Source organism: Cibotium barometz, chromosome 35, assembly GCF_041138505.1.
Source record: "Cibotium barometz isolate CiBa-2024 chromosome 35, ASM4113850v1, whole genome shotgun sequence".
NCBI classification, from domain to species: domain Eukaryota; kingdom Viridiplantae; phylum Streptophyta; class Polypodiopsida; order Cyatheales; family Cibotiaceae; genus Cibotium; species Cibotium barometz.
This window is the reverse complement of record NC_141080.1, coordinates 50137154-50153110: the sequence shown is the minus strand read 5'-3', so window position 1 is coordinate 50153110 and position 15957 is coordinate 50137154. Positions and strand designations below refer to the sequence as shown.

Sequence of the window (15957 nt, the reverse complement as noted above, 5' to 3'; positions counted from 1 at the left end):
GTCCATCATCCTATCTCTGTGTCCAGGCATGAGTTCTATCATGTGAAAAGAGCATGGAGGACCAAATGGTTACAATGATACACCCTTGGTGGATTCCACAGAGTATTGTCAAATTGTTGGCTCATTGCTTTACCTTGCCAACACCCATCCAGACATCTCCTATGCTATGAGTGTCCTCAACTAGTTCTCATCAGCCGTGCGAAGGTCTCATTGGCAGGCAACTTTGAGAGTTCTTCGTTATCTTCGAGGTACTTCAGATTATAGCATCACCTACTCCAGTGGTGCTGATTTGGTTGGCTTCACAGATTCTGATTGGGCAGGTTGCATTGATACTCGAAGGTCTACATCTGGATATTGCTTCATGCTTGGTTCTAGATTGGTTTCTTGGAAGTCTCAAAAGCAGAGGACTGTTTCTACTTCTTCCACCGAGACTTCGTATAAATCCTACATTCTGTCCTCCACTGAGGCACTTTGGATTCATCAAATACACACTTCCCCAGTTACCATCTTCTCAGATTCTCATAGTGTTATTGCTCTAGCTCAAAATCCTGTGATATGGGGACGATCCAAGCATATTGATGTCATGGCCCTGTGAAAATGGAGCAGGACAAGTGTGGGCATGGTGGTTGCAGAGTCAGAATATTTTATGATTCACATGGGGGGTGCCCGGACAGTGTTTAAGATGTGTGGACATCCCTAGGTGTGAAGGGGGGAACTAGAAACATTAAACTTTAATGTTTAATAAAGTTTGCCCCTAGGCCTTAGTGGCCCTAGGAACTTATTAAAGTTTGGGGCCCTAGGGATTAATTTGGGGGAGGAGTGTTTCTCTCTCCTCTCTCTCTCTCTTCCCTTTTTGGGGAATCGTGTAGCAAAAGAGGAGCTTCTTTCATGCGCATGTTATCCTAGCGTGGAAAAGCACAGGAAGAAGGAGGCGGCTGTTTTGCTGTGGATTGTTGCTGTTTTTCTGAGGGAATCAGCCGTACAGCACTGTACGGCCAGAACTGTGCAAGTTCTTTCTCTCTTTCTCTTCTGTTGCTGGCTGCGCACAGAAACTGCTGCTGGAAACTCTGCGCACAGGCCAGTACAGGCTGTACCAGCAAGTACACAGGCCGTACAGCCCTGTACGACAGCCGTACAGTGTACGGACAGGGCTGACGCACGCTTTTCTGGGTTCTGAAGCTGCAGGCGGCGCTTGTCAGGTGGCTGGACAGACCTGAATACTCTGATTCAGGTTGGTACAGAAGTGGACAGCAGGCTGTTTATGCAAGTACAACTCCTGGCACGTATCCCGAGGCGGTACAGACGGGTACAGTGCTGGTTTTCAGATCCGTATTTTCAAGGACAGCATAGGAGTGAGCATCAGGAGGAGGATACAGGCAAGTGCAAGCACACGTGTGAAGCAGGGTTGTGGATTCAAGTGCCTGCAAGCACAGATTGGTGCTGTTGCTTCCTCCAGTGTTGTTTCACGAGCTGAATTTGGTAAGCTCTGTTTCTGTTCATCTATTTCTCTTTCTACTGCTTGATGTCTGTTGCAGATATGTGTTATCTGGCTCCTTGTGAGAGGAGGGGTATGGCAGATTGACAAGGGATTAAGACAGAGATTGGACAGCACATGTATGTTTGAGCTGAGAAGATGTATCATGCTCTTGAGTTATGCCAGATGTATGCCCATGGCTGGCCTGCTTTGTGATCTTGGCTGATCAGAGGGAGCTTGAGGACACAGATCTGTGTGCATAGATCCTCTGTGCTGAGAAGGATTTGTGGGCCGTCAGATTGGACTTACAGGTGTAAACTCTTGGCTGGTCTTTGTGTTGTACTCAGCCATACATATTATTTTTAATTGAATAAAGAAATACCGCGAGGGGCGCCAAGCTTTGGGGCCAACAGGTGTCGCTGTGTTTTCAGATTTGGGCACTCTAGCTCCAATCTGTGTTTTGTTTCTCATCTAGACTACAAGTGGACGGGTGATTGCTCCTACCGCACTCTGGTTTTTCTATCAGAGGCCGGTTTCAAGGTTCCGTCCCCGGGACCAATCATCAACTTTCTGAAGGGGGTGAGCTCGTGGTTGCTTTGAAGAAAGCCATCGCTGAAAATTCAGCAATCATGTCTGATACAGAGGAAGAGTACTTCTATCATGAAGAAGAAGAGCAAGAGTCTTCTCCTGAAAGAGATGTATCTGAGGATATTTTTGCAGGAGAACAGGCTGCAGATGTTGAGCCTTATGAGGATGTAACACAGTCAGAAGATGTGCATGGTAAAGAGGATGATGATGCTCGGTTCAAAGACCGCTTGGCTAGTGTTATGGATACTTTTATGCAGCTCACACAGAGTGAGAGATTTGCTGAATTTTTGAGATCTCGCACAGAGCCCCGCACAGAGCCCCAGAAAAAGAAGAAGAAGGTTCGTTCAAAGAATCTTTCTCAGGGTCATAGTGGTACCACTCCACAGGATCCATCTCCTGCCCAATTTCCGAACATGCAGCATGCTTTTGGTGCTAACCCACAGAGTTCCTTCTATGGACAGCCACCTATTCCTCAGCAGAACATGCATCCAGGTTATTTTGGCGGTGGTTCGGTGTTCCAATCCATGACTGGGGGTTATCCTCAGGAAGGCATGGGTATGTATGGGCCTTTTGGAGCCAATTTTCAGCCTGGCATGCAAGGGAATATGTATGGTGGTATGCAGTCCGGTATGCAAGGAAATGTGTTTGGAAGCATGCAACCTGGGATGCAAGGCAATATGTTTGGTGGCATGCAGCCAGGTATGCAGCATGGAATGTTTGGAAACATGGCTGGGATGTATGGTATGCCTGGTGTTGGAATGGGAAATGTTGACCCAATGATGGGTATGAATGTTGGGGGCAGCAATCTTACGAAACCACTTCCATATGATAATCTAACGCCTATGGGAAAGGCGAAGGATTACAAGGAAGGGGGAGCTGCAGTGAAGTTTGAAACTTTCAGTGGGGCCAAGGATAAATTGAAGGCACTTACCTTTTTACAGCACTTACCTTTTTACAGCAATTTGATGCTGCTTTTTCTGGTGGGAATTACACAGAGTCCTCAAAGGTGAGGAAAGCTGCCACTTTTCTCAAGGGCAATGCTTTGCAGTGGTGGTCTACTCTTCTTTTGCAGGGCATAGCACCCACCACATGGGTCCAATTCAAACAGGTTTTCTCTTCCGTATGGCTCACATCTACATTTGAGGTGGATGTTATGACCGCATGGCACAAGCTGGATGCTTCAAAGTGTGATAGTTTGGAGGATTATAACAAGAAGTTTTGGGAAGCTCTACTCCCAGTGACTTCTTATCGTGCCGTGCCATTATCTGAGCAGGTTGAGAAATATTGTTGTGGGCTGCCCAAGGAGGTACGAGATTACTGTATAAAGACAAGAGTAACGAACATGTCACAGATGATTGAAAATGCTATGACAGCTAATGCGTTACTCACAGGTGGTTCATCTGGATTTAAAGGCATTAAGAAATTGGGCAAGAAAGCTGAAAAATTTGGGCATGCTTCTCGTGATGCTAAAGGGTCTTCAGAGACAAAGTATACGAAGTTGCCAATGCCCAAAAGGACTTCTGAGGAAAGACAGGCTTTGAGAGATGCTCAAAAGTGTTTTTACTGTACTGAGGAGGGGCATATGTCATTCAATTGTCCCAAGAGAAAGTCCCAAAAGGACCCTGACAATAAAGGAGAGCCCAAGCCAAAGAAACAAAAGCCTTCTGCAGGCTTAGTTCCTGATCTTGTGGGGGAACAGCCAGGTGGTGAAGCTTCAGAGTTGTGCAGGTCATGGGGCAAAGTGAGAGATCAGAATGCTTTGATCTTCTTTGACACAGGTGCTAGAGCCAACTTCATTTCACCAAATTTGGCTGGCCGATTGGGGATTCGCGCAGAGGAGATGGGGCCGTTACATGAGGCTAATATGGCTTGTCCAGGGTATGCAGAACCCGTTACTCCTATCATTGGGAAGCTTCGGCTTCATTTGCAGGGTTATGTGGACAGCGAAGAGTTCTTCATCATGCCTTTGGATGGCTGTGATGTTTTGTTGGGGATGCCATGGTGCCACAGGGTACATGCGGTGGTGGATACTTACAATAGGAAAATTACTCTGACTCATAGAGGGAAAGAGCATGTATTGGATGTAAAACTCAAAGGGGAATCTGTTCCTATTGTATCCGCTTCGGCGATTTCATCAGTAATGAAAAAGCATCTTTCCGCGTACTTGATTTATGTAAAGGATGCACAGGATGATGAGTCTAAGTCTAATTTGTCAATGTTAGATAAAGACAGGGCTGATTTCTTAAGTGGGTTTCAAGACTGTTTTTCCGAGTCATTGCCAGGAGAATTACCTCCTGAGAGGCCAGAAGATCATGCCATAGATCTGATTCCCGGTAGTACTCCACCGAATAGACCGCCGTACCGTGTTAGTGCAGCCCAACAGGAAGAGATTATGAGTCAGGTGCAGGAGCTATTGAATAAGGGGTTGATTCAGCCTAGCTCATCACCCTTTTGCTCACCTGTGCTCTTAGTGCAGAAGAAGGATGGTTCTTGGCGCATGTGTATAGATTACAGGGCGCTGAATAAGAATACCATCAAGAATCGATTCCCCATACCGAGGATCGATGACATCTTGGACCGCTTACAGGGCTCCACAGTTTTTAGTCGTATTGACTTGAAAAGCGGGTATCATCAGATACGCATTAGACCCGAGGATGTGCATAAGACAGCATTCCGAACCACATTTGGGTTGTATGAGTTCTTGGTTATGCCCTTTGGTTTAACGAATGCGCCTGCCACATTTAACAGAATGATGGACAGGATTTTCAGGCCTCATAGAGAGTTTGTGGGTACATTCTTTGATGATATGATTGTGCATTCACGAACTGAGGAAGAGCATAGAAGGCATTTGGCCATTGTGTTTGCAGAACTCAGAAACCATAGATTGGTGGTTAATGGCAAGAAGAGTGAGTTTTTCTTGCAGGAGATACATTTCTTGGGGCATATTGTGTCTGGTCATGGAGTCCGTATGGATCCAGCAAAGGTGGAAGCAATACTTAATTGGCCAGCTTTGAGGACCGTGCATGATGTACGCAGTTTTCTAGGATTGTGTTCCTATTACAGGCGTTACATACGGCACTTTGCTGAAATTGCTTCGCCTCTTCATGCTTTGACGAAGAAAGCAACTCCGTTTAGATGGGCTGATCGGGAAATTACAGCATTCAAAAAGCTCAAAGAAAAGCTTACTTCGGACCCAGTATTGGTGTTACCGGACCTCCGAAAGGCTTTTGTTGTCCAGTGTGATGCATGTGGAAGTAGCATTGGTGCAGTTCTCATGCAAGAGGGACATGTGATAGCCTATGAGAGTAGAGTTTTGCAAGATGCCGAGAAGCATTTACAGGTGTATGAGAAAGAGATGTTGGCTGTAATTCACGCTCTTTCTACATGGAAACACTACTTGCTTGGGGCTGATTTCACTGTGCAGACAGATCATCAGACCTTGCGATATTTCCTCACGCAGACTAAGCTTTCAGAGAAGCATATGCGTTGGGCAAACTTTTTGTCAATGTTTCACTTCCAGATTGTGCATGTGGAAGGCAAAAAGAATGTAGTGGCAGATGCTTTGTCACGCAAGCCACAGGTCTCTGCAGTTTCACTTGCTTACCATCATGAGCTTGATGAAATGAAAGAGCAGTATGCCCATGATGAGGACTTTGAAAGGTTGTATGATCAGATGTCTGAGGGTCAGCGGCATGAGCATTACACTCTCAGAGATGGGTTTTTATTGATGCATGGCAGACTGTGTGTTACCAGGCCATTGCGACTCAAGGTTATGATTGAAAGTCATGCTCCACCGTATGCAGGTCATAGAGGTATTGATGCCACGGTAAAAGCAGTGGAGACTTTCTTTTATTGGCCAACCTTGAAAAGAGATGTTGATGCCTTTGTGAGGCAATGCATCGTATGTCAGAAGGTAAAGTTTGACCGTCAGAAGACACCAGGGTTATTACAACCTTTACCTATTCCGGATAGACCTTGGGAGAGCATTGCCATGGATTTTGTCTTTGATCTTCCACGGACACAAACGGGAAATGATGGCATCTGGACTATCATATGCAGGTTCAGTAAGCAGGCTCATTTCATTCCCGTGAGGAAGACAATTAAAGTGGATCATATGGTGAAGTTGTTCATGGCGAACATCTTCAAGTATCATGGCTTGCCTACGTCTATCATTAGTGACCGTGATCCACGGATGACGAGTTTGTTTTGGAGAGGGTTGTTTGACAACATGGGTACAACTCTCAAGTTTTCATCGTCATTTCATCCACAGACAGATGGTCAGTCAGAAGAGGCTAACTCTACAGTGTTGGATCTTCTCAAGTGTTATGTGTCAGAGCACAAGCAACAATGGGAAAAGTATCTTCCTCTAGTGGAGTTTGCATATAACAACACTGTACATAGCTCGACAGGCAAGGCGCCTTTTGAGATTGTAGAAGGAGGGAAGAAGGTACCACCCATTTTGCATACAAAGGATAAGATCTTTGAGGCTGATCAGTATGTGGAGAGCTTGGATGAAGCTTATCGAAGAGTTAAGTTGGCCCTCCAGAAAACTCAGCAGAAGCAAAAGAAAGCCGCAGACCGTCACAGACGTGATTTACAGTTTGCATTGGGTGATTGGGTTCTTTTGCGCTTTGAAAAGACTAGACTCAAGAAGATGAAGGGTAAAGAGCGCTTATTCCCTAAGTTGAGTATGCGATATTATGGGCCTTTTCAGGTTTTGGAAAAGATTGGTGAGGTAACCTATCGTTTGAAGTTACCAGATCACTGGAGGATTCACAATGCTTTTCACGTGAGTCTTCTTAGACCTTTCCGTGGGGATGTGCCTGAGGATGTATCAGATGAGGCTCAGCCGGAAGTTGAGGAACTTGATGAGGTTCTGATTCCAGAGCAGATACTGGCACATAAAGAAAGGAAGGTACGAGGTAAAGTTTCCCGTCGCTATCTTGTGAAGTTCAAGAACTATTCACCGATGGATGCGAAGTGGATGGAGGAAGGTGACTTAACAGATTCACCTCAGGTTTTGCAGCTTTATCTCGATGCCTTTGAGTTAGAGCCGACTCTTATTGTGGCTCATTCAGGTTCAGCAGAGCATGGGTTTGGAGCATTACCTGATGCTCAAGAGGGAGGTAGCACCTCCCCTCCCTTGATACAGACAGGCTCAGATGACATCTAGAGGTCGCTTGGTGCAGATTTTATCTCACCCGAAGGTACTGAGGCTGACAGTACATCTGTTTATGGGACTTCTATGATATATGTGTACTAGTCACATGAGATTTTTGTGGATATGTATGGTTCACAGTGGTATACAACTTGGACTATTACTATGCCATTGGTTTGCAGTGAATGTTGATACATGTGTATGGCTCAGAGAGATTGGGACGCTGATCTTGCCATATTGTATATTTCACTTTGGATATTTTGATGCATCACCAGAATGCAATCGAGGACGCTTGCCATCTTTCAAGAGGGGGGTATGTCATGGCCCTGTGAAAATGGAGCAGGACAAGTGTGGGCATGGTGGTTGCAGAGTCAGAATATTTTATGATTCACATGGGGGGTGCCCGGACAGTGTTTAAGATGTGTGGACATCCCTAGGTGTGAAGGGGGGAACTAGAAACATTAAACTTTAATGTTTAATAAAGTTTGCCCCTAGGCCTTAGTGGCCCTAGGAACTTATTAAAGTTTGGGGCCCTAGGGATTAATTTGGGGGAGGAGTGTTTCTCTCTCCTCTCTCTCTCTCTCTTCCCTTTTTGGGGAATCGTGTAGCAAAAGAGGAGCTTCTTTCATGCGCATGTTATCCTAGCGTGGAAAAGCACAGGAAGAAGGAGGCGGCTGTTTTGCTGTGGATTGTTGCTGTTTTTTTGAGGGAATCAGCCGTACAGCACTGTACGGCCAGAACTGTGCAAGTTCTTTCTCTCTTTCTCCTCTGTTGCTAGCTGCGCACAGAAACTGCTGCTGGAAACTCTGCGCACAGGCCAGTACAGGCTGTACCAGCAAGTACACAGGCCGTACAGCCCTGTACGACAGCCGTACAGTGTACGGACAGGGCTGACGCACGCTTTTCTGGGTTCTGAAGCTGCAGGCGGCGCTTGTCAGGTGGCTGGACAGACCTGAATACTCTGATTCAGGTTGGTACAGAAGTGGACAGCAGGCTGTTTATGCAAGTACAACTCCTGGCACGTATCCCGAGGCGGTACAGACGGGTACAGTGCTGGTTTTCAGATCTGTATTTTCAAGGACAGCATAGGAGTGAGCATCAGGAGGAGGATACAGGCAAGTGCAAGCACACGTGTGAAGCAGGGTTGTGGATTCAAGTGCCTGCAAGCACAGATTGGTGCTGTTGCTTCCTCCAGTGTTGTTTCACGAGCTGAATTTGGTAAGCTCTGTTTCTGTTCATCTATTTCTCTTTCTACTGCTTGATGTCTGTTGCAGATATGTGTTATCTGGCTCCTTGTGAGAGGAGGGGTATGGCAGATTGACAAGGGATTAAGACAGAGATTGGACAGCACATGTATGTTTGAGCTGAGAAGATGTATCATGCTCTTGAGTTATGCCAGATGTATGCCCATGGCTGGCCTGCTTTGTGATCTTGGCTGATCAGAGGGAGCTTGAGGACACAGATCTGTGTGCATAGATCCTCTGTGCTGAGAAGGATTTGTGGGCCGTCATATTGGACTTACAGGTGTAAACTCTTGGCTGGTCTTTGTGTTGTACTCAGCCATACATATTATTTTTAATTGAATAAAGAAATACCGCGAGGGGCGCCAAGCTTTGGGGCCAACAGGTGTCGCTGTGTTTTCAGATTTGGGCACTCTAGCTCCAATCTGTGTTTTGTTTCTCATCTAGACTACAAGTGGACGGGTGATTGATCCTACCGCACTCTGGTTTTTCTATCAGAGGCCGGTTTCAATTGAAGTGCATTATCATTTTGTACGCGACTAGATCGAGTTGTACGCGACTGGATCCAAGCATATTGAAGTGCATTATCATTTTGTACGCGACTGGATCGAGTTGGGACATCTTCGGCCGGCCTACGGTTATACCAAGGACAATGTGGCTAATCTCTCGCTTGATGCCATCCACACTGGGCACTTGGCCGTTTGCTGTACCATGACCTGCTGCCAGCCGACATGTTGCTGCTGCCAGTCGACAGGCCATCAGTATCTTTCCCATGTGTTTGCTGATGGTGATATTGATGACGACGACGATCTAATGCTGATGAAGATGCTGTAGATGCTTAGGGATTAGGAATGTTCATGCCAAAGATTAAGCCATGGCATGGGCGTGCAAGTGACACACTCTCGCACCCTTTCTCTTCCTCTCCGTAGGAGGTGCTCCCACCCCCCCCCTTTGGGGAAAGACAAAGGATTCTAGGGGCTTCGCCTTTCCATCCGCACTCTAAAGGAGCTCCTTGATTCCGAGTTTGCCAATGACACCATTGCATACTAAGAGGGTTTGGTGGGTAACCTCTGCCGATTTGCAGCAGTTTTGGCCTTGTCTCAAGAGCTCAGATCAACTGGCACAAGTTGTGTGGTTTTTGGGTTAGCAAAGCACCCAACCCAACTTGGAGGTGCGTTGATGGTTTTCAGTGAATTCTCCTTGGCACCTCAGTACGTTACCATGGTGGTAAGGTGCAACTTGACATTAAGTCAGAGCAGTAGATCGGCCCCCTCATTGTGAGCATTCAGAGGAAACTTCTCTATTGGAGCACCGCCCATCTCTCTCATTGGCTAGGCCATAGTGGCCAACTAGGTCCTCCTCGCGACCATGTGCTACATCACCTCCTAGGGCCTTACATTGCTCCTACATTAGCTAGGTGCAGTGGGTGAACCAGAACTTTCTTTTGTCGGGAAGAGATGGTAGGCCCACAAGGGCCAAGGTGGCTTGGCGAGTACCATCGGAGCAGAGCGGCCTTGACCTCATAGACTCTGTGGTATAGAACAGAGCCCTTCCACGCAAGTTGATAGTTCACGTCCTAATATAAGTCATGTAGAAGGGCCACGGTCACCCCTATGGGGCTAACTATAGGCCTAAGTCATGTACAAGCAGTCATGTAACCTGTTTGTACCATATGAATAAAGAAAACCCTGACACCCAATCTCTCTCTTCTTCTCTCTCCTCTATCTTAATCATCTTAATTCAGCATCAAAGTTCTTAATTAGGCTTAGGGCTGTGGATCAGTACAACAAAGGCTTCTGGGCATGCAACAGAGTGGGCAACCCTACCGCACAGAGCGCAAAATGGCAAAGCGATCTCCTCTCCCTCCCTGTATGAAGACATGGGTGTGGGCGTCGGAGTATAAGGCAAAGACGCCTCGAAGCCAAGCTGGCGAGAAGCCTAGGCGGATCATAGTCCCCTCCAAGGAAGGCCCAATCCACTGTCATAAGCCTTCTCAAAATCAACAAGGAGCACTGCGAAGTCCTCTCCCCTCCCAAAAAAGTGAAGATGTTGTCCAAGATGCTCCTATCCTGGATAAAGCCTATTTGTGTCAAGTGGATCAAATCGGAGAAGGGTAACATGGGAGCTTGCAGAAGTGTGTTTTATGATGGATTGATTGTGATTATTAGGACCAGAGATACAGGCACAGCAATACGAGATACAAACAGACACTAACTCATGAGGGGAAAGAGGAAACAGGAGAGCACAATGGGTGTCTGACACTCCTCACATCTTTCTTCCAAAGCATGAGATAATGCAGAGCTAGAGAGAAGATGACGAGGAGGAGACGCAAGTGCACCAGATCACGGCACACATAGAAAGATTCCAGCTACAGGGAGTGTCCATAATGACTCCAAACCATAGTTGCATGAGAAACGGAAACAGAAATGGTAACAAAAACTTATGCTGATGATGTATATGCGATGGAAACGGCTTGAGACTAGGAAACGGAAACAGCGAGTCTTTAACATTACATAGTATACATGAAAGGTGATTTTTTTTAATGAGAATTTCTTTTGTATAACAAGATAAAAAGGTTACATCAAAATCCCATGCTCAAGGCAAACTTTACAATCCCAGCCTTCCAATAACAGTGCAGGGATCACCAACAACGAATGGAGTGCCAATCTGGCACAAGCATAAGTCCACACTTTCTGTCATGAATTTTAAGACTAAGGTTGATGTTTATGTACTTCGATCAGGCCGTGGCCTTGTTTTTTGTGAACGCTACCTCAATCCTTGTAACCATGTATAAGAGTTTATGTGAAACTATTTCAGGAAAGTAAGATGTCAATACCTGAAATAGAATCCAGTGCCAGTAAATCAAAGTCCGAAACTACTCCAGTCTGCAACAGTTGGTCACAATGTGAGAAAATAATTGCAAAATTCTTTGAATAACACAAGTGCATACTAATGCCTATATCACTCTGCAAAGCATCTTTTTCCTTTGATTCTGATCAGGAGGTCTGGTCTAGCTTAGGAAACCACAAGGCAAGAGATAGAAGCTTCAACAAAATTTAAGGACACCCTAACTGAAGCCCCAAGGGACAGCTGGTGATCTAGCATAGGCTAGACGTGCCATGACACACAAGTGGCTAGAGTTAAAGATGACAGCAATTGAGACCAGGAGCAAGGGAAATCAGGTGGCTAAACCCCTCGAATCTAGCCGCTATTAAAAGAAAACACCACAATGCCGTGTGACCCCTAAGGTCTAGCCGTCATTACAACAGCAGCCCCATGATGGTAACATAACAATGTTTTTCTTCAGCCTGCTGACCTTCAAAGATGGACAGTAGGCCTCAATTGCCATGCTCATAAACTCTGATCACTCTTGAGTGATGACATGTCTACCCTAGCTCCTTGGGCCAGTCGCCTTTTGGGAAATTGCCATAACTAACTTGACTAGCTACACATGCAAGTTGCTTGCTGAATTTGAGCCTTCAAATGTATTTTAGTTTTGAGTGCCACTTTGGAACCATTAGTCACCAATCTCCATCCATTATGGCTACTCCATTTAGGACTTTCTAGTGTCCAAAGAAATTTAAGCTACCCATGTTCAAAAATTCTTTTAGCTAGCCAATTTCAAAAAGCTCTAGAAACCAAATATAGGTCTATGTCACTCACTGATTACACAAGACAGAACGCCACATGCACCCATTCACTCCCTGAATGACCATGACAAACATTGTACCTAGAATAGTTTTCCTGAGGCTTAGATGAGCTGCCCACAGCGAGCAGTGGAACGCTGATGACAAGGCAAAAGGATAGCCCACATGTTTACGAAGGATTGGCAACCATGTGAGCACTGCATACAAACACCTAGTGCTAGGGAATCATAAAACCAACTCCCTTAAAATCTTTTTTTCTTTTGAAAGAGCAGCCTCTGCCTCAGCCTCAGCATACAGTATTGTATTCAGAAAGCTCAGCCCAGCACAATCAAGCTTGTGAAGCAATCAGAGATTTCATCACCTCACCAGTTTCCCACCCTCGTCGACAACAGGCAAGCCTGTGATTCGGTTTTGCACCAACAACTCGAGAGCTGTTGTAAAAAGCATAGACCAGTGAGTACACCTTATACATGAAGTAAATATATCAGGATTTGGCCGTTGATCCTGAAAATCACATAATTAAAAGTATTCTGCACCATTGGCACCTAATTATGGATTAACAGAGAATAAAGATTACCCTCATCCACCGTTGTCGATGTCTTGACAACAAAAAGCTCGTCCCTCCTTGTCATAAAGTCGCCCACCGTGTAAAAATCTTGCTTTGCCTGCAAAATAATTATAATTCAGAACAGAAATTGAAGATAGTGCAAACATGCAGCAACTTGTTACTTAGACATACATGATAATCACACTATACAAACAAATACTTTACATTTCATATTGGAGCAAGCACTACCAAGCTCTAACCATTTAGCAACTCTCAGCTCACTGCACACCAAGTAACTGTCACATGCATTATCAATGAATATGTCATGTCTACTTGGAACCATTGGCAGTTAGTTAGGGTTAGAGTGTAACAGATGCAGATGGTTTGTCAGCCCTATTCCATGGGTGACAAAAAGGATATGAATACATTAGGTACACACTATGATGGAATTAGGGTTACGGTTTACAAAGGTGCAGGTAGCTAAGGGGGATGAGAGCTATCCATGGTATTTAATGAGAGAAGGAGAGAGAGAGAGAGATGAAATGAAATGAAATGATATATTAACGTCTTCAAAAGGCCAAAATGACCTATGAGACCAAAAAGGTTACAACGATTGGTGGATCTGATACAATGTCTGTGTAAGAAAAGCTAAAACAACTAAACAACTAAGTGAAACTGAAACAACAACTATGAGGAAAAGTAGGTACTAGGAGCTCCTAATGGATAACATCTGGGAAGGAAAACTCCAGCAACAAAGGTAAGCATCATATACATCACTATCCAAAGATGTCTCTCATCGGTCGATGGCGGATATCCTCAATGTCCTCCATGGTGAGTACTCTGACTGGACGTCTCCCATGCCGTGCTAGCATGGTCCTGATCCTCTGTTGTAGTCTCCGCCGATGTCGAGATGGGCCTCTCATCTTGGGGCGCCTGGACCGCCCCAGCTCTATAGCCCGATCAATCAGTGTACCTCTGGTGCGGCTATACTCTAGGGCTAGCTACAATGCCTGCTGGCCTGACTGCTCAATCTCTAGTCGAAAGAAGTCATAAATCTGCCTCTGTAGGTGTCTCTTTCTCTCTGATCCCCTCCCTCTCAAGAGACCCTCTCTATGTCTACGTAGCTCCAGCAAGTATAATCCAAGGCATCTCTAATCCTGGTATCTCGCGACTCTGGAAAGTGGTCCGAAACCCTCTCTGAACAGGCAGTGAAAACGGCCTCAAATCTCATAATATACTGGACAGTGACATATGTAATGCAACTCTGTCTCTGGCTCTATCTGGCACAACTGACAAATCCTGGCCTCAACTGGTACTCCTCTGAATCTGCCAGTCTCAATCTCTAGCTGGTGTGAGGATGTGCGCATCTGACCAATAGCACACCGTACCCCATGAGGAAGATGAGTATCCATGTAGCTGGGTCTTATCACAAACCCATCCTCCGTGAGCTGGAGAAGATGATCTCTATAGAAAGCCATCTTCGTACCAAGCTCGTGTGTCGGCTGTATCCATGTCCTCCTAGTGTCCAGCTGAGTGAAGTCTTGCCTGATAAGTCTGGTAATCTCTGCCCGTGTTAGAAAGAGGGAGGGTGCATCCAGGGAGTACTGAAATGGAGGTAGCCTGTCCATAGTAAATACTAAAGCCATGCAGTTCGAACCAAGCTGTCATCTGTGCATACGAACATGATCCGTCTCCCTATGATGCCAACTGTCGTGAAGACTCCAGGGCTAAGCGAGCATATCTGTCTCTAGGGAGAGCACAAGTGCTATGTATAAAGGAGACTGATTGAGTGAGTGCCTCTACTACCAATAGGGGGGCAGCCATCTCTGCACCGATAATATCATGTGGTACGGAGGCCTTGGCCCTAATCATCCAGGAAATCATAGAAACCAAGGACCTCTCCATACATCTCCATCCATCAGTGCTACCAGCTCGGCTGTGGTGATCCACTGAGGGTCCCCATATCTCCACTCCATACAGCATGGCTGAAGTGACCAAAGTGTCAAAGAGCCGGAGCTTTGTTCGAGGTTCCTGAAACTGAACCTACGAACACATCCTCTCTAGTCTCCCCAATGCTGCATAAGCCCTGGTCAATCTAGTCTCCGCTCCTCTCCTCAAGGAAAATAGTGGGCCACTAAAAACCACACCAAGGTAAGTATATGCATCTGTATATTCCACTGTCTCTTGACCATATGTAAAGGTGGGTACTGACCTCCTAACCCACTGTGCTGTGGTGTTAAACACCATCACCTTGGTTTTACCAAGGTTAACAGACAATCCACTGTCCTGTGCAAACGTGTGCAATGCATCAAAATGACGCTGCATCCCCTCTGGAGAATCTGAGATCAGCACAATATCATCAGCATACAATAACAGCGGAATCCATGTCCCTGCTAGCTGTGCTCCTCTGTCACCCTCCCGCTCTACATAGTCCGAAACCTCATCCACATACATCCCAAATAAGGTGGGAGAAAGGGGACAGCCCTGTTTCACCCCAATAGTGGAGTGAACCATCTCAGATATACCCTGAGTAGTACATACTTGCCCCACAATTGTCCTATATAAAGCCATGATTCCCCAAATCAGCTCTGTGGGCACTCCCATCTCCTGTAGTCTGCGCATCAGTCTGGCTCTCGGTACTGTGTCAAAAGCTTTGTGGAAATCCACAAAGCAACAATAAATCCTCCTGCCATATAATCTGCCCTCCTCAATAATAGCTCTGAGTGTCAAGATATGGTCAAGAGTGGAGAAACCTCTCCTGAACCCTGCCTGCCCTGATGCACGTATGCCCTCTCTCTCTCTGCCATCTACTCAACTCCTGCTCAAGAATAGATGCATATAATCTAGCCAATGTGTGACTAATCATGATGGTACGATAATTCCCAGGAAGCATGGGATCCCCTGCCTTGAAGATAGGCACAATCGTGGACATATTCCAAGTCTCAGGAAAAACCTCACACATGGCTCGGTTAAACATCATAGCAATAAGCTCTGCAAGCATATCTTTGGCATGAATAAAGTGCTCTGCTACCAAACCATCATGATCATATGCTCTCCCAGTCCTCATCCTGTCAATAGCTTTCCTTACCATCTCAGATAGGTAAAGAAAGCACGTGTCTCTGGGCATGGCTCCGATGGGTCTGGCAGGGGCAACTGTCCTGGTGCTGTGTACAGGGATGCTGCATACTCACCCCAAATCTCTGTGGAGGTAATGGCTGGTGATGGTGAATGCTCATGGAACACTCTCCATGCCTCGCCTGAGTCCTGACTCATAAATAACTGATACAAATCCCTCTCTAACT

General features: G+C 45.9%; 1 protein-coding gene across 1 annotated transcript in view; it reads right to left on the bottom strand.

Moving 5' to 3' along the window:
* The window catches only part of LOC147618565 (CBS domain-containing protein CBSX2, chloroplastic-like), a 60981-nt gene that overhangs the window by 32336 nt on the left and 12688 nt on the right, over nt 1–15957 (bottom strand). Inside the window, exons 2-4 of the mRNA XM_086775021.1 lie at nt 12686–12773; nt 12475–12539; nt 11298–11346 (exon numbers count right to left, since the gene is read on the bottom strand). Of these exons, the coding sequence (XP_086631147.1) occupies nt 11298–11346; nt 12475–12539; nt 12686–12773 (202 nt within the window). The remainder of the gene's footprint in view (nt 1–11297; nt 11347–12474; nt 12540–12685; nt 12774–15957) is intronic.